General features: G+C 44.3%; 1 protein-coding gene and 1 long non-coding RNA gene across 2 annotated transcripts; one reads left to right on the plus strand and one right to left on the minus strand.

The window, feature by feature from the left end:
- On the minus strand, positions 2,772-11,269 carry LOC110394797. Its single transcript, XR_002435900.1, has 4 exons — positions 8,325-11,269; positions 7,298-7,484; positions 5,538-5,628; positions 2,772-4,086 (listed from the first exon to the last, which is right to left on the minus strand). It is a non-coding gene; the product is annotated as an uncharacterized LOC110394797 (long non-coding RNA).
- On the plus strand, positions 7,631-8,328 carry FANCD2OS (FANCD2 opposite strand). Its single transcript, XM_021388815.1, has one exon. The coding sequence runs from the start codon at positions 7,726-7,728 to the stop codon at positions 8,185-8,187; it is 462 nt and encodes a 153-aa protein (XP_021244490.1). The 5' UTR covers positions 7,631-7,725; the 3' UTR covers positions 8,188-8,328.

Here is an 18,520-nt window from a genome sequence, read left to right on the forward strand (position 1 = left end):
TGTATATAACTAACAAAACCTCTTTTTAAAGCTGGAGACCAGGCAAGAGTGGGCAGCCTCCCACCGCAGGAGTGGGCAGTGCTGTTCAGGGTGTGATGCCACATCCTTGGCCCGTACTGCCCTGCCTGCAGCAGAAACTGGCTGCCATCCACAGGATCCTCTGATGGCAAGTCAGATCAATGGAGAGCCTCTTCATGTGCTGCCTGTGCCAGCTGGGGCTGGACAGGGATGCCATACTCCAGTCCATAGAGCCCAGCGTGGGAGCCATTGTTGCACTGCACATTGATTGGCTCATTGACACCATCGTGTCATGGTTTTATGATTTTCGGTTATTGGTACTCCACATCATAACGTATGTAGTGAATGTACCTGGTTCTCAGAAGAGAAGGACTACTACATTCCCCATGGCACTTTGCTCCTCTGTTACCATTTTCCAGCCGGAGGGAAAAGATAAAAGCTCGCAGTATAAAAACTTGCAGATCACAAGACCTTGTCCCTTTTTCCACCGTCTCTCGTCTTGGCAGCACCTCGCTCTCCAGCCGTCTTATCGTCGGTAGTAGAGTAAGGCCTACCTTGATTTTGGGACATTGTCTCTCTCTGTATTGGATTTATCAGCTTAAATTGTAATTATATTGTATTATAGTGTATTGTTTTGCATTCCGATATTTTATTTAGTAAATTAGTTTGTTTCTCCTCAGATTGTTGCCGCTGTTCTTTGCTCTCAGGGCCATCTCCCTACGCTTTTCCCCTTTCCCCTTTTCCCAGGACGTGGGCCCGTGGGTCCCCTGTCCCCTTTGTCACGGAATCGGGCCTAACGCCCGTAAACCGTTGACAATCGTCAGATGCTGTGGCTAGGAGGCCTGGAGGCTGCAGGGTCTTGAGGACAAGGGCACTGCCTGGTGGCAAGAGGACAGCCCCACAGCCACCTCTCCACAGAGGACCCTCACTCCCAGCACCGGACCTTTGGACCTTTGGACCTTTGGCAGCTCCACAGGTCTGGATGTGGAGGAGTTTCCTGGCACATAAAGTGCAGTCCTTCAAGGCAGTGCTGGCGAGCTCCCCAACACACTCAGCCCTGAGCAGCAGGAGCAGCCAGTGTCCAGGGCTGCTGCTGCAGCCGCTCTGCTCCTGGCCAGGTGATAAGCGCTCCTCTGGGTAGCTCTAGCACCCCAAAAAAGGAGAATTGGCAGTGGCCAGGATGCACCAAAGCCCTGCAAGGGGCTGCCCCCCTCACCACCACCACCCCCACCCCGCCCACCGGCACCTCTAGAAGGGCTCACACTCATTTTGAATAACATAAAATTTAAAAAATAAAAATAAAAAAAGTATATTCCACAAAGTCTTGCTCTTACCCAAACCAGAGCCACCATGTGCACACTGCTGCTCCCTGGAGGTATTGAACAGATGTGTTGATGTGGTGCTTAAGGGTATGGTTTAGCATTTTGGCAACCTTTTTGACTTGCCTGGGCTGCACTGGGTGAAGAGGAATTGCCTTGGGCCACATATACAATATATAATATAACTAATGTATATAATTAACAAAAATTCTTTTTCTAGTGTGTATATATACATAAATATATAAAAAAGAGAGCATCAGAAACATAAAACTACTAGGATATTTTACCTTGTTTTTCTGTCAATAATGCCTCACACTTGTTGGATGGCAGTCGCTGCCATTCTCAGTGAGCTCTCAAGGTGTTCATCAGAGATTTTTGGTGAAATTTTACTCTCTTGTACAGTTGTTCACAAATATACATTCTGCCAAACAGTGATGCCACGAGTAAGATGTGACTGTGAAGGGAGGGGTATTTCTCTCTGGTCAGAGAAGGCATACAAAGGTCAGGTAGAGACATGATCAGATTGTTGAGTTGAATGTCTGTTTGCAACTCTATGCACTGCAGTTGAAAATTTGCAGATAATGTATTCATGTCAACTCAGAATGGAGTCACAACTATAGCAACAGATTGATTTTTTTTCAATCTTGAAAACTCTTCTCAATTCCTGTATCAAAACACAAAGTGAGGCTGCATATTTTCCTCAGTTCACATGATTGCGTGTAGCCAGTGTATCAAACTGCACACAATTATTTGCCCTAGCTGGGTGATCACTGCCTTGTGCCCTCTCCATGCCCCAGTGTCAGCCCATGCATTGCCGATCACACACCACTGTGCGGCTGCTGTTGAGCAGGGCCAGGCCATTCTGTGGGGCAGAGCCGCCGCCATGATGGCGCGGGGCAGGGGGCGGCTGCAGGGAGGGCTGGGCTGGGCCACAGGTGGGACATGGCCACTGTAACTGCTTCTGACTGCCACCCAGGGAGGGGCTGTTGCTAATTTAAACAGAAATGTTTTGCTTTAGTTAGTGTTTTCCTGACAAATGCTAATTCTTGTTTTCAGTTCAAGCATTTCTATTCATTAACCAGTTAATTACTGAGAGGAAGTAAAATATGGTGTTATGATTCTGTAGAACTACCTTTTCTACAGTCACAATGGGCCCTTTCCTATTTTCTTGATGAGGTGTATGTGAAGTATCCCCCCCAAGTACCAGAGGCTGCTGAGGCAGGGCAAGGGGACAGCCGTGGTGTGCGCACTGCAGTGGCTGGTCCTTGGGCTGGAAATGAGGGCAGCATGTCCTGCTGCAGGGTACATTCCTGTGTGCGGGAGACAAGGAGGGGACGTGGGAACCTATGTGCAAACTATACGGTACCCAAAAAAGAGAGACAATTACTGTTTTTATACATGAAAAAATGTTTATTTTGTGTTATTATTATTATTTATTATTTTGAACTGTTATTTTAAATTGTTAGTTCCCTACTCTTGAAAAAAAAGTCCAAGTGAAGCATCCGGACTGGATCTTCCTGCTGAAGTTCAGCACTTCTTTCTGTCCAAACCGAAGTCTGCTTTTCCACAGGAACAGCTGCCTCCGTCACTTCTGAGGCAGAGAAAGGAGGCAGACCTCCTTTCCTTTGGGGAGGCATGAAGGAAGAGGACGGGAAGGATGGGCTCATAACAGCCTTGGCTGTCAAAAGAAGAATTACCAGGAAATGGAGGCTCCATGTAAGCCCCCAGGATGGCCCTGAGCTGAGGCTCTCCTGGCTAATGGTAAACTTATGGGATGGGAGGACCAGCACCTGCATCGAAGCGGCCATGTGGAGGGAGGCATATGGATCTCAGCGCCCCTGTGATGATCTTTGGGGCGTGATCTCTTCATGGTTGGCCTTACAGTGATGGAGTGGTGAACTGCCTGCTCCAATGGAAGTGGACCCACTTCCATCAGGTCGTCCTCGAGAGGTAGATCCACCTCCATGGGCTCTTCATCTCTGCCTGGCAGGTCCACCTCCATGGGCTCGATGTCATTGTCCACTTCCATCATCTGCCTCTTCTTGAAAGATGGACACTTCATCCTCACTCTGGGAAATAAAAACTTCTTGCATATCTCACTTGGACGCAAACTGTCACTGGCTGCTTCAGCTCAGCGACTGGCGTTCTGTATGCAGGGCCTCCATATTTATAGGACTCAAAAAAGAAGGTGGCCATGGCAATAGGATTCTGAGTGTCCCACAGTGACCAAAATTTGGCAGTTGAGAGTTGGGGACCATGGCCCAATTCTTTGAGATGGCTGCAAGAATGTACCAAGAGGGTTGGAGAAGGGGGCTCTCAACCACCCTGCAGCTGCCTGGGGTGGAACCATCCTGGTACCAGACAGCAGCAAAGAAGGGGCAAAGCATACTAACAACCCACAGGCAGCCAAGGGAGATGCAATCATTCTGTTGAGTTTTAAGGGTTCCATCAGCTGTCCTTCACCATCTCTCGCCCCTGCATCTGGAGCGTGAGAAGGTGGCATCTCTTCTGCCCTGATCCCAAAGGAAAAGGATGGGGAGGAGAGGGCCTGGTGTCCTCTGGGTGGCTGTACTGGGTCAGCAGAGGGTGCACTGGAGGACCTGCGAGGTACTTGGGGCCTGGTGGTAGGGTTCTCCACCCTGAGGATGAGAAGGCCAATTAGGGATTGCTGTCCTCAGCTTGTTCTCTCCTTGGCCTATTGATATTTATTGATGCTTGCTGAACTTTTATGGGGACCAATGGATGGAAACTACAACAGACACAAAGCACATAATAATGCTGTTTGATAAAGCAAATTCTCAGCAACAAAAAACTATTTTTCAACATTGTCACCACCATTAGCTATGCATTTTTGCCAGTGATAAACAAGAACCTGCATGCCATGCTTGTAAAATCTGCACCAGCTGAGGTGACCCACTGTCACTGTCACCACTACCAACACACACCACCTACCACCTCACTGAGCTCACATTCACTGTTTGTTCTCTGCAAATGTTCAACAACTGTCAAGGAATGTCAGTAGGTGCCATTTTTTGTGCACGGAGGAATTCACTGATACACCTTTGCTTCCTACACACTTCCATATCAGACGCCATTTGGTCAGACTGCCCCTCTGCTGCCATCTGTCACATGGCAACAAAATGTAATGGGATACTGGCAGGAAGGTTCAACCTCTACTGCCATACCACCTGCCTCTGACATTGTAGGCCAACATAATAAAATGGGAGGCATTACTTTTGGGGCAGCTCTCATATGCACATATGCTACAAAAATTATTTTATTTTTTAATTTTTTATTAAAACAAAAACCAGAGCAATAAAAACATAGAACTAGTAGGATATTTTACTTTGTTTTTGTGACACTAACGCCTCACCCTGATTCGATGGCAGTGGCTGCCATTCTCAGTGAGCTCTCAGGGTGTTCATCTGAGACTTCTGATGAAATCTTACCCTTCCTGTGCGTCATCTTTGAAAACAGTTGTTCACAAATGTGCATTATGTCAAACAGCGATGCCGTGTATCAAACTGCACACAATTATTTGCTATAACTGAGTCAGCGCTGCCCTGCGCTCTCCCAGTATCCCAGGGTCAGCCCAGGCAGTGCCAATCGCACACCGCTGTGCAGTTGTTGTTGGGCCGGGCAGAGCTGCTCCAAACAGCAGTTATCCAAGCTGTGAAAAGTGCCTTTGCTATTTAGCCTGAATGTTCGAAATGCTAAGTTTGTAAAATGTTGTAAAACACGTGTCAGCGTGTTAACAATTCTGAACATCAAGAACCAAGTAAAAATAGTGCAGTTCCATGAGAAAGTGGTTACGGTTATAGCATCTCTTATTAATTGCAAGCCATGGAGCTCTTTTATGAAGCTAAATGTGTCAAATGGTACAATGAATCTTAGGCCTTGAATCACAGAAAACAAAATGATTGAGCAACAAGAAAGAAAAGCAATGCAGTCCTAAATACAGTTTTTTGTCTTTCCAAACAGCCATTCTTCTGATATTTTAAAGATATCTATATAGTTAACACAGATTCAAGACTGAAAAAATAAATAATAACAATAATAAAAACAAAAACTAAACTAAAGAAACAAAATGGGGTACAGTCTCCACCAGATCTTCAAATTATTAGTTTTTACTTCCTCACGACCAAGGAATTCACAGCAAGGTACAACCCAACTGTATGCTGACATCTGAAAAAAGATTACCTGGAAGGGTTTCACAGCAAGCAGGAGGCTGGACAAAAAGACTTCTGGACACTGGTGAAACAGACTGCGGCCTTCAAGGTCCCTGATGCTCCTAAGAAACAAATCACAGTCACCCAGAATTAACTCTGATCCCAAACATGAAATTTCATCAGTTTTCGATTCAGACTGTAACTATGCAAGTCTCCCTGTAAAATCAGTAGCAAATTGCCCTAAATCAGCAGGCTGAGTAGTGACCTCAGAATTGAAAACCTGATTCAAAAAATGAAATAATATCATGATTTGCCACTTACACAGAATAGGCTGAAAATATGTATGTATACATATGCATATGTGTATGTATATATATATACATACATAATATGCATGTATATATAGAAACCCAAATATGCTTTTAGTACTGGATGGAGACACTCCAGTGTAGCCACGATATATGTATATATTGTAAAGGAATTTTTCCAGTTTCATAACAGGCAAAATTAAACCCTTTATATTGCTATTTCTAAATGCTTTGTGTGTTTTGCTGTCAAAGCTAGAGTACTGTGCTCTCAGTATGTGGGTTAACAACAACAACAAAAAAAAATCATGTTTAGGGGTTTTTCTCAAACAAAAGGTAATAATTTCTGTGACATCTGATTTCTTCACTGGTGGCAGGGTCATCGCGTTGTTAAAAGGAAACAAGTAAAAACATAAGCTATCTTTCCAGGTTTTACAAGGGCAGCATAGAATAGAATCATAGAATCCTTAGAGTTGAAATGGACGTCTGAGGGCCATCTAGTCCAACTCCCCCGCAATGAACAGGGACACCACAGCTAAATCAGGTTACCCAGGGCCTTATCCAGCCTCGCCTTGGAAGTCTCCAGGGACAGGGCATTAACCACAACACCTGTTCCAATGCCTTGCCACCCTCACTGTAAAAGATTTTTTCCTTATATCTAACCTAAATCTACTCTCTCTGAGATTGAAGCCATTTCCCCTTGTTCCCCTCCTTTCCTGTAGCTCCCCTTCAGATACTGAAAGGCCTCTATCAGGTCACCTCGCAGCCTTCTCCAGGCTGAACAGCCCCAGCTCCCTCAGCCTGTCCTCACAGGAGAGGTGTTCCATTCCATGGATCATTTTTGTGGCCCTTCTCTGGATGTGCTCCAACAGGTTCATGTATCTTCTGTAGTGAGGACTCCATGTAGTACTCCAGGTGAGGCCTCATCAGCGCAGAGCAGAGGTCCAGGATCACCTCCCTTGACCTGATGGCCACAGCATCTTTTGATGCAGACCAGGGTATGGTTGGCTTTCTCGGCTGTGAGGGCACACTGCTGACTCATATCCAACTTGCCATCCACCAGTACCCTCAGGTCTTTTTTGGCAGGGCTGCTCTCAATCCTTTCATCCCCCAGCTTGTATTGGTAATGGGGGTTGCCTCAACCCAAGTGCAAGAGCTTGCACTTGGATTTGTTGAACCTCATGAGGTTCACCTGGGGTCACTGCTCAAGCCTGTCTAGGTCCCTCTGAATGGCATCTCGTCCCTCTGGTGTGTAAACCGCACTTCACAGCTTAGAGTCATAAGCAAACTTGCTGAGGGTGCACTCAGCCCCACTGTCAATGTCACTGATGAAGATATTAAAGAGTATCAGCCCGGCACCAAACCCTGGGAGACACCACTCGTCACCAAACTTCATCCAGACATTGAGCCATTGACTACCACTCCCTTGACTCAGACCTGCAGCCAGTTCTTCATCCATCAAACAGTCCACCCATCAAATCCTTACCTTTCCAATTTGGAGATAAGGATGTTGTGGAGTACCGTGTCAAAGGCCTTACTGAAGTCAAGACAGATGACATCAGTGGCTCTTCCCTTGTTCACTGACACAGTGAGACCATCACAGAAGGCCACCAGGTTGGTCAAACAGGATTTGCCCTAAACATGGGGCACATGGAGATGAGCTCCGACGGAGCCTGCAGAAAAGCAGATCACAGTAACTGAGTCAAAAACGATGAACTCTGAGGATAGGTGGGGGGGGGGGGGGAAATAAAGTACTAACAGGAGGAAGACGCGTGAAGAGACAACGGCAGACGGAGCCACGGTGCCGAAGGGCTGCTGGGAGGACGGGCCAACGGCTGTGCCTGGGCGGGCAGGCAGGCTCGGGGCCCCGCGAGCTGGGTGCCAGCTTTTTGCCGGGCGCCCGTTGCCGGCAAGATGCTGCGTCCCGCGCCGGGCGCCATGGCGGACGGTTACCAGCTGTGGGGCCCCTCGCCCCTGGACGAGGCACTGCGCTGGCTGCGGGGGACGCCGCCGCCGCCGCCTCCTCCCGCCTCCTCGGCGCACTTCTTTCGCTGGGCCAGCCTGCAGGCGTCGGTGGGCGGGTGGCAGGGACGCGGGGGAGCGCTGCCGCGGCCGCAAGCCGTGAGGTTGCAAGGCGTCGACGCCGTTTTCGAGCGGCTGGTAACGGCGCAGCCGCCGCGCCGGAGAGGCACCCTGCGTGTGTCGGAGCGCTCGGCTTTCTGCCGGGTGGTGGCCCCGGGGCGGTGGCGGGCCGCCGGGCTGCGGGAGGCGGAGGCGCGGGTGGCCGCCGCCATGTGCCAGCAGATGATGCGCGCCATCCTGCTGCTCTACGCCGCCTTCAAGAAGTGCGCCTTCGTCCTGCAGCACGCTCGCTGAGCGCCGGCGGGAACGCCCTTCGGCGGGCAGCGCGCTGGCTGGCCGCTGGGGACTGGTGGCTCAGAGCCGTGCTCAGAGTTCTCACACCTTGAAGCCCTGCCGGGGCCCTGTGCAGTGAGCACACAGCAAAGCCTTACCTTGTGCGGCCTCACACCAGCACAGTATCCAAACGCAGCTGGCCGGAGGCACGGGGCTGTGGAGGTGGCCACCAGCTCCGTCAGGTGGATGAAAGCCTGCACACCTCATCGTGGCTTGCGGAGACGTGACTGCGCCAGGCTGCAGCGCCTGCCTGCGTTTGGGACCTTTGCTTCACGAGTGCTACAGGGAGGCATGCTTCTGGCTTGCCGTGCTGTGTGGAACATGGGTCGGTGTGTTGGAGGACAGGCCTGCAGGGAAGTGCTCACCAAACTGAGAGGTGCTGCTGCTGCAGAGCCGGTGCTGCTGCCAGACAGTACTCAGAGAAAAGATGTTTACACTTCATACATAGCTGCAGGTACAAACTGCAAAACTGGTTCCCCAAGCATATGAACTTCAAAGTAAAATCCTTTATTTATTCATTTCTAGGGAAAATAAGACCTCCACAAAACCCTCAGGAGCCCCTGAAGATAAGCCTTAGTCTTTAGTTTTTACAGTTTACCACCCTTGTCCATTACAGCTTTACGAGAATTAACTGGTTTACAAAGAATTCAGATTGCCATTCAGCATTCAGAACAAAATCTCTGTTCATTTACAACTAGTGAAGGCATTCATGGAAATATAGTCTGCAAAGTTAACCTGTCTACATTTTTTCTTTGTTTTATTTAGCTAAGAAGTAGAGGAATACTTGGAACAAAAGTTACACCAGAAAAGTTACCAGAAAATGTTGCCCTTTTAATTGAAATTTTATTTACAATTAAATGCATAAGTATGGTGTGTAGATTCTTTACAGATAAAGCTCTTATCTTCAAAGTAACCTAAATAATATTTTTACTTGTTTTAAATACTTTTATGTGTATATAGCTTTTTAGAAATGTACTGTTTGTATTTTAGCTGTTCAAGTAAAAATTGTTCTGATGTATTTCCTGCTAGTATAGGTCATTTATTACGAGTTCCATTAAGTAGAGTTACAAAGTATCACAAAAATTATAGCTTCCAGGTAGAACTTCAGTTAATCTTACCCATATAATTACAGGGGGAAAACCATTTATAATGCATTCATAGTCAATATTTAACGTCGCTCTGATAACATAGTCATTATTCATTCCACTATGGAGATGAACGTTCAGGGTCATCCTAGCATTCAGTCCTTGCTTGTAATGACCTTCAGAAATGCCTTCTCACTCCCAGTTGTGTGAAGTATTTTTGCCCCCTCTTTCAGTAGGAGCTGGTTTGCTTTCTCTGCTCTCTGGAACCAGCTAACAAAGTTAGAATAGGTGAGTGTGACTGCTGGGAAATGCAAAACAAGAAAAAAAGAATTTACTGTAGAATGTATTCTTTTCAACTGTTAATATTTTTAATAAAGTGGTCAGCCTTAAGAATAATCCTAGGTTTCTGCTTTGCTTGCCCATTGTATAGCAGCAAGGTAACAAAAACAAATGCGAGCTTTGGAGCTGGATCTGCAGTTCCTGATTCTGATTCAGAGCTGCCTATTAAAACTGTATAGAGTCAGCCCTGCAGCAGAGTAAGGTGGATTTTTCCAGTAAGTCCTCATAAGAGCAGTATTCAGACCTGGCTCTGTGTTTTGGGCTCCTCTGAAGACAAATTCATATCTGCTTTCCTTCTGAATGGGATGCTGCTCCTTGAACAAGGAAATGGCAAGAGTAATTGATGCAGCTCTACAAAAGTAATATTTACGCAAATTATTTGACTAATAACTGAATTTTCTAAAAATCTTTTTTTTAAGTGATCTTAAAGACTTTCATAAGCACCCTGTTAATTGCCGTGCTGATAGGTAATCATGAAGGACCATACAAAAGAAGATGAGCGTTAGGGCCTGTTGAGGGAACCCTTGCACTTGGAAGGGCTGCAGGAGCTAAGCATGGACCACAGAACTCTGTAACTGTTGTTCTAATGATTCCTAAGTGATTGCTCTGACAGCTCTGGTGTGTTTCTGAGATGTGTCCTTAATGGGTTGCTGGTCTGCGATGATAGGAATTGAAGGGCAGTGTCATCTGATACAAGCCGGTGTGGTTCCCACTGTTTCACTGGAGCTACACCAGGAACGGATGGATTTTGAACTTTATGCTACCGGGCCTCTGTTCCAAATGCCTGCCTTTTAGGTGTTAATCCTTAGGCAGTTAGGCACAACTGAGCATGTTGGTCATGTTTGTTTGGCTGCAGTAAGAGCTACTGCTTTTGATAAAGCGATCCTTTTCATATACAAAGATGGGGAAATACAGCCTTTATAAACACAATTGTGTAGATAAAGCTTTCCTTCCACGAGGCCCCAGGTACCACAAGTCTTTCTAACCCTTTTAAGTTTCACACTCTCAATGCTTTCTCCTGCTGTTTGCCCACTTTCCAATTCTTTCCACACACCACTGCAATGAAACCAGTGCCTCCAGCGTATCATTGCTGCTGGCTTTCAAAGCACTCACTGCTGAGGTATGCTCAGGCCTTAATCATTCCACTCTGTGCCTTGGTATTGTGCTGTCTGTTGATTCCATGACATTAAACAAGATGTGTAATTGCCTTTCTGTTTTCTCTGAATAAGTGGGTGGTATACCTTTAGATTCAGTGAGAGCTGAGCTTGGATGTAAATTGAATAGCAGCCACCCGATGCCATAGAGGATGCCTCTAGAGCCAGTTCAGTGGTCCAAGCAGTCAGGGTAAGAATTTATTTCCAAGCCAGCAGACACTTGCTTAACTTTACTGACATAATTCATTTTTCTTCAGCTTGTTTGGTACAGTTCACAGTGGTAGAGATAAACCCATATGTAAGAATGAGCAACTCATACATCTTTAAATGATATACCACAATGCCATCTGCTCCCAGGGACACGTTTATTGGTGTCCCCAAGTTACCATTTTCACTTTTGAGAAAACAGAGAAAACTTGTGAAATCTAGATATAATTATACAAGCATAATAGATATTCCCTTCTAAAGAATAAACCTCCTTCTAATGTGTCCATTCTAAATTTCACCTGTATCCAGGCAGTTTCAATTTTTTTATTATTTTTTCCTCAGTGGGAACTATGACACTGAATATACATCCCTTTTGAGGGGTTATGAACAGATACCTGTAGGCACAGCTGTAAAACATGCTCCTTTCAGTCTAATCAGGGCTTTGCTTGGGGATTCTTCTAAAGCTGTGTTATTCTTACCACGCTTGAAGCAGGTCTGCATAGAGCCAGCTGTGCACTTTGTACAGCTCACAGAAGGCTGTGGTAGGGACAGAGGGAGACAGGGGGACTTGGGCTCCAGGTGAGACTTAATCCTGGTTGCCTTGGGAGGGCTCAAAGCAGAGAAGCACCATCATCCTCCATACTAGAGAGGGATATCTAATTTGGAGGGGGTATGGGAGGAGTAGGGGGAGGAGGGAGAAATTGCCTTCACCATTTAAATGATGATGAATCTTTTTCTGAAAGCTTCATAATCATAATGATTTGCAACTTAAACAGCCCATTCTATTGCCCTGGATTGTTTCAGTGAGTTCAAGATTAAACTTGGCTTTCTTGGTAGTGAGCTGCAATCAGAGCAGCATTGATTGCTGCCTCAGCTGCGCTGTGATCTGCTCAAAGTGGCCGTGGAGACCACTTAAACAAAGGGAGAAGATGGGCCAGCAGCCGCAGCTGAGCTGATGCTTGTTTACACACAGACTCTGGACAATCTTGGCTGTAGTTGTGTACTCCTCAAAACACTCCTAGGATCACTGCTCAGAGGCTCCTTCAATTGCCTCTTCTACTGTCCTTTCAGAGAGAATTTGGTCATTTATGTTTGGCTATACCTCAGAAGAATCCATAGCATTTCCCGTCGTCCGTGGACAACCGTGCCGTTGCGTGCCACAGAGACACTAGCAGCAGCATACCTCTTCTCAGCCCTGGAGCGAGGAACAAGGCCTCCTCACACAGCTTACCTATGTAAGGCCCTTACAGACCACCAGCCTCCTCACTGAGCTGGTGGCAGGTCTTCCACTCGCATCTCTGGGGCTTTGGGGGACCATCATGAGTCATCCATGGACCACTCACTTCCGCTCTCAAACCTGAACTCTGGCTTTGCTTGATCAGCAAAGCTGATATTTTTTTTCTATCTAGAGATATAATTCATAACATCTCATGGCACCACGTATTTTTAGTTAATCTGATCAGGCCTGCATTTTGAATCCCTCTGTTTTTGAACCACAGTAAATCTACTGCAGATGTGAGACTTCTGTCTCCAAGTTCAACTGGCAGGTCATCACATGCATCTTTATGCAGATGCAGTGGAATAGCATCCAATTCATATGTTCAATTCCTTAAAGGAATCTTAACACCAGTGCTAGACCTGCAGCTGCATGGGGCTGGCTTACCATTCAAACTGCTGCAGGCAAGGATGAGGATGGCCTCCCCAGCCACTTCTGTAAGATGTAGAGATGGGTATCCTGTTCTCTTGGCTTCAGGGACTTTCAGAGATGGCCATTTGTCTCACTAACAGGGAATCTGGCTTTGCCTAAGCTTGTGGCAGTTCTGTAGTGTGACTGTCTACTTAGCAAGCAAGCAGAGCATCTAAAAACACTCCATTCTTTCACATCAGTGCAAATCCAGGGATTTAAGCCATTTTTGTAGGCATTAAGAGGTCTTCTCCATGGGCTTTGCAGGGCTATTCCACAGCACGTGGTCTGCAGCTGACCAAGTGCCCTTTGGGTTAAGCAGAGATCGGACAAGGTTGGGATTGATACACAACTACTGGCAACTGATGTCAGTGTTTCTGTTCCTGCTGTTTGTACCTTATCAGCATTTGTGCATAAGGAATCTCCCTCTCCAAGATGTTCACTGTGAGCCCTTTTGGAAAAAATGCATTTTTTTTGTTCAATCAAACTTCTTGGGGGAAAAAAAAAAAACAGCTTCAGAAAGAGTAAACCTTAGTTAAAACTTTACTAAGCATGTTACTGAATTCTCTGTAGCATCCTGACTCATTGCCTGCTGTCGCAGTATTCTGTTTGCTCAGGGTAGCTTTTGCTTATATATAATGACAGCTGCCTTATTAGGGATTCATCTTGAGATTCTGACACTGCATAACGTACATAGCACCTCGGAGCTGCAGCACCTTGCTTATTTTGCTAATAAGATGCCAAGAAGAGAAACAATGACGCAAGTTCTGGGTTAGTCATGAGACAGGTGCCACCCACACTCAGACTGCGCATAGCCACAGCACAGGCTGATCTGTTGGTGCCAGAAGAAAAAAAAAAAAAAACCTTAATTCACTGACAGGTGTAGGAAGCAGTGCTTCCCTAGTGAGCATTCAGCAGCACTAGACCGGGGCTCATCTCAGTTTTCTTCCTCTTCTTTTGTCCACGTGGCAAGTAGTACTTGGGAGCTTGGATCTCTCCCATTCATTAAGTAAACCTTGATGAGCCTGGAGGGAAAGGGCAACAATCAAGAGAGAAGCGATCCTGCTATTGCCTAACTCCTTTCCAAATGTATGGTTCCTTATAGCACACCAGAGGCTATTTTGGAAGAACTGCTGTTGTATCCTCATCTTTCAAACATTGTGCACATTGTGTACATGAAAATAAGTCAATCCTATTGGGGGCTTTTTGTTCAAATGGCTGTTTTTTCAATTAGAAAGAAAACAAGAAGCATGATTAAATTTCAGATTGCCAGTCTGTTTTCAGACATTGGCTTTAAAATGTATTTGTTAAGCACCATCTGCTGTACATTCAGAAAATAGCAACTAAACCTCCTAATCTCTTTCCAGCTTTTAATGAAGTTAAAAACTATTTCAACGTTCTCTGTTATCAAATACATTATTTCAGCTGCGCAGTGTTAAAACTACATTTATATAGTACTCCAATTACATTATCTCTGTACAGTTACAGAAAGACTGGAACAGGCGCTTGGGGGAGAAGCTGCGTTACACAACACTATGTCCTAGGTCAGGACAGTGAAGGAGACAGGGAAATAATAGCTGTGTTGAGCCTGACTTCCAGATGTACTAAATAAAATGAGATGAATACAGTGAGAAGAAAACATTGCCTTTCAAGGGCAAATTGAATGTGCGGTGACTGCAGGACACAGTGATATAAACAGAAGCTACCCATAAGTTCAAGATCCTAAATGGAGAATTTTAGCTTTTCAGTACAGTTTAATTATCAGATCTATTATTACGAATGCTCCCAGCCATCGCAGCTCCACTGACAATGAGCTGTAGGTGATAAAGGAAAGCACTCCCATTACCAGCCTGAACTGAGTGAAAAACCTGAAAGGAGTAAATAAACATAGAAAACATTTAAATGAAAAACAGCCACCAGACCTTTCTTTTCCTTCAGCTTTTGTGTCTTTCATATTTTTTAAAAAAGATGATTCTCCTTCTGAGCAAAAAAATGAGTTTCAGCACAGGCTGACCAAACCAGTGAAGGAGGAGAATCCTGATGCTCAAAAGTGAATCTTTGGATTCAAGCCTGGCCTTTTCCAGGATGTTCCTGTGTAAAGCTGGGCATTTTCACTATTTGTGGTGCTCACAATAGATTTGGGGTCAGAGCACTTGCTGTGAAGCATGTAGAACCAGTAACCCTACGAATTTAAAGCAGACAAACTCTTAGCTTCTGCGCTCTCTCTCTGTCAGCCCCGGAGTGTGAAATCCACCAAAAATATCTTCTTCTCACTCAGTCCTGGCCATCTGGGTTTATAAATTATTTGCTCTTTCCAAAGTAAGGCAGGTTCTTCTTTGCAGTAAGTACTTAGCAGCTGCAAGGTCTGATCTGCAGCCTCATGGATGCTTACAGGAGCCTTGCACAAACACACATCAGTGAATTTCTAAGAAATCCATTCCTCCCAGTGTTTCAGTGGTTTTATAAAGCGTTACCATTTCCATTCCAGAGGTAAATGGCAGTAGAGGAACTGGCCAAGTGGTACCACATAAGCCAGACATCACCAGAACAAAGGGAGTCAAAGTATCAGCTCCTAAATCACAGATGTACCTAAAAACAAACCCTCCTCACTCCTCCATCTCCACCCAAGAGATTACTGAATTTAAGATTAGTTCTTGGAGAGCACAACATCAGCCATTGTGTGCAAGATGTTGTTTTCCTGAGTTAGACCATGTAACTCAGAACAGCTGTTTTCAATGATAGCTATGAAATAATCAAGCCTCAATTTTTATCTGCATAAAGATAATAAATATTAAGTTTATGGGGAAATAAATAAAGTCTTTACAAACATATTCATCACAAACCTGCTTTTACAAAACTATATTCACACAATACTCTTGCAAAAACTGTATAGACATGCAAAGACAAGTCATGTCAAAGTTGGAATTTTGGAATTTTAGAAGATACATTAGACTACATATTTTTTTTAAATTCAACAGAGGTATAAACTGAGATGTACTGAAAACAGAACTTAGTTAAAATCTTAAATGGATTTCATAATTCCATGAATGCACCTCAGGATAAAAAAGTTAGCGTGAGTACACAATGCAGTTCTAAATATTGAAAAGTAAACATTCTGCAGGAATGCTCTTGACGCCGCAAAGCATTCTACACAAATTGCACATCAAATATTTCACGTAACCAATACAAACATTAATGGCTTCAAACATCTAATACGTGTGATGTACACTGTAATTTTCCCTGCAGCTTCTCTTCCCCTCGATCATTTGCAGGGTAACAGTGAATTATAATGAACAAGAGGTCAAAAAGAAAAACACCACAAAAAAAAAAAACAACATAAAACGCCACTCCAAACTAAAAAACCCGATGTCTTTCGACTGAAGTATTATTCGATGAGCTCCTCCAGGGTTATTCTTGATGCACATCAAGAAGAAGAAATTCAGGGCTGTACATCAGACATGAGATCCAAACTCCTGCATATTTACACCCCAAACTAGCAAACATCCAGGTGTCTGAGATGGGAGAAGTAACTTCCTCCAAACACTACTTGTTTATTCCTCTCCATTCAAGACGTAGTGAATTTTTAGCTGCAGAAATGCGTTAGTACATAAACACGTCTGGATTTTGATCCCTATTCTGTTGAACCCAGTTAAGTGTTTCTATAGGCCTTGAAAGTCACTCAATACTTGCTAGAGAAGTCGAATACTTGAATGAAATGCAAATAAAATAAAATATTTAAAAATCAGTTTTGAAATCCTTTTTATCCAGCTGTTCCTATATTCACTCTTCTTTTCTCCTTATTAATACTGTTTACCATAATCTGTGAAAGCAAGTTAGCTGCAACAAATTACTTTTATTTTTTCCATCATTTAAAAAGCATAATCCCCTACAGCAAATTATTTATACTGATTTGGGCTGTAGCTACTTCTATTCTAACATAGTGTTATCAAAGATTGATATTGAACTACAGCTAGAAGCAATTAGAAGCAATTAGAAGTAAAATAATTGAGGGCAGACACGTCAGGATTGTAGCTTACTCCCACATCTATAAAATCTCACATAGTTTAAAACCAGTATGGCTAGCAGCATTTAATTCACTGAAATCCTTCCTTCGTTCTAGCAGTATAAAATAAAACTAAGTCAACTCCAGTGCGCCCCTTTTCTTTAAACACTCGTTTCTTTTAAGAAAATAAATAAAACTGAGTAGGGAATTAGAATGGAAGAAATTACTGCATTAGCATCAGAAATCAGTTGAGAAAAAATAGTTCTCTGATCTTTTGAAGTCTCCAAAAAGCATTGACTTCTATGATGTGCTAATAGCATATAGGAGCATGATCATAAAACAGATCTATGTATAGAAATGATGAAGTACAAAATATCATCCTGCAAGATTTAAGTTTTGATCCTGCAGGTGCTGAACTCCCTGGCCCTGACCCAGCAAACCATTTAAGCATGTGGTTAGGAGTCAGCATGCATGTTACCCCACTGAAACAAATGTAGTTACTCAAAGTTGGAGCACACGGTTAAGTGCTTTGAAAGATTGGGTCAATAAAGTACCAACCACTTACTTCCAGAGCATAAGTCTGAATTACTGCTATGTACAAGTATTACGTAGCTGTTTGTTACCAGGCTTATGTACCACTCTCTGAAGCATACTCTGAAGCATTTCTTCACCACAAGAAAAAAAAATGCAGGTCTGTCTGGGCAGGAAATTTCTCCATTCCCATCACTTCACTTACATGTGCGAAACCAAATAATACTGATGCTCAGATACAAGCATCCCATGGGGAACTCATATCACTATCAAAGGTAATGGTGGTTATACGATGCTGCCCACTCCATCCTATGCGCACACACTCCATTAGAGCTGACTTCCTCCTGTTTGCAAGCCTAGCATAACAGCTCACAATGAAAAGGGTAAAGTCATGCTAATGGCAAATGTCACATTTCATAAGAAATACTGCTCGCTGCTGAGCAACTCTGCTGCCTGGTGAAAGAGTTGTTATCAAAAGGAAAGCTTGTGCCTCCTTGGTATTGAGTAGAACTTGCAGTTCTATCTTAAAGGTAGGAGCAGGGCTATTTCTAAAAATGCATTTGTAGCCTTTGTTCTGACTGTTGTAGACTGGGGAATAGCTGTGTGTTCACTATAATACATATCAAGGAGGAAACCAAAACACATTTGTTATGCTCATGGAAGCAAGAGAACCATATTCTGCAGATGTTTGCTGCTCTCAGCCCAGGAAATAAGATCCCTTTCCTTAAGTGAGGTGACTTTTACTACTGTTGTTTAGGGGTTGTGAAGTTGGAATAGAAGCTCCTAATTTTATTTTAATTATGCTTTTATATACCTGTCCACATCTCAACATATGATTCCAACAATTTGGTCATAACATGTAAATATCCATCTAGGAAAAAAAAAGGTCAAAATTCTATTACCGCTTTCTCCTTTTTTACTTGCCTCTAAACTTCTGCATGATTATGTCTCACGTTGTTGTACCATCTTCACTCAACTACAGCTGCCTGGCCAGCTGAAGGATCCAGAGTTACCTTGCTTTCATAGCAGAACCCTATCCTGCTGTTACAGACTGCATAGTGCTCAGCTATCACGGTGATGATTGTACTAGAAATACTGATCTGTGCAACAGCCTTTACAAGAGAGAGAAGGCATTCTGTAATGGCAGGGCAGTTAGGTTTTTGTCCTGAAACTTTGCAGTGTTTCTGTAGATGTTTCTGTACGCAGGCAGAAATCTCTCTCTCTCACCGCAGGGCTTTCTAATACAGTAAAATCAGGGATAGCAGAGCAAGCATTTGATCAGCATGTGTAA

The sequence above is a fragment of the Numida meleagris genome, chromosome 2 (genome assembly GCF_002078875.1).
Source record: "Numida meleagris isolate 19003 breed g44 Domestic line chromosome 2, NumMel1.0, whole genome shotgun sequence".
Classification (NCBI taxonomy): domain Eukaryota; kingdom Metazoa; phylum Chordata; class Aves; order Galliformes; family Numididae; genus Numida; species Numida meleagris.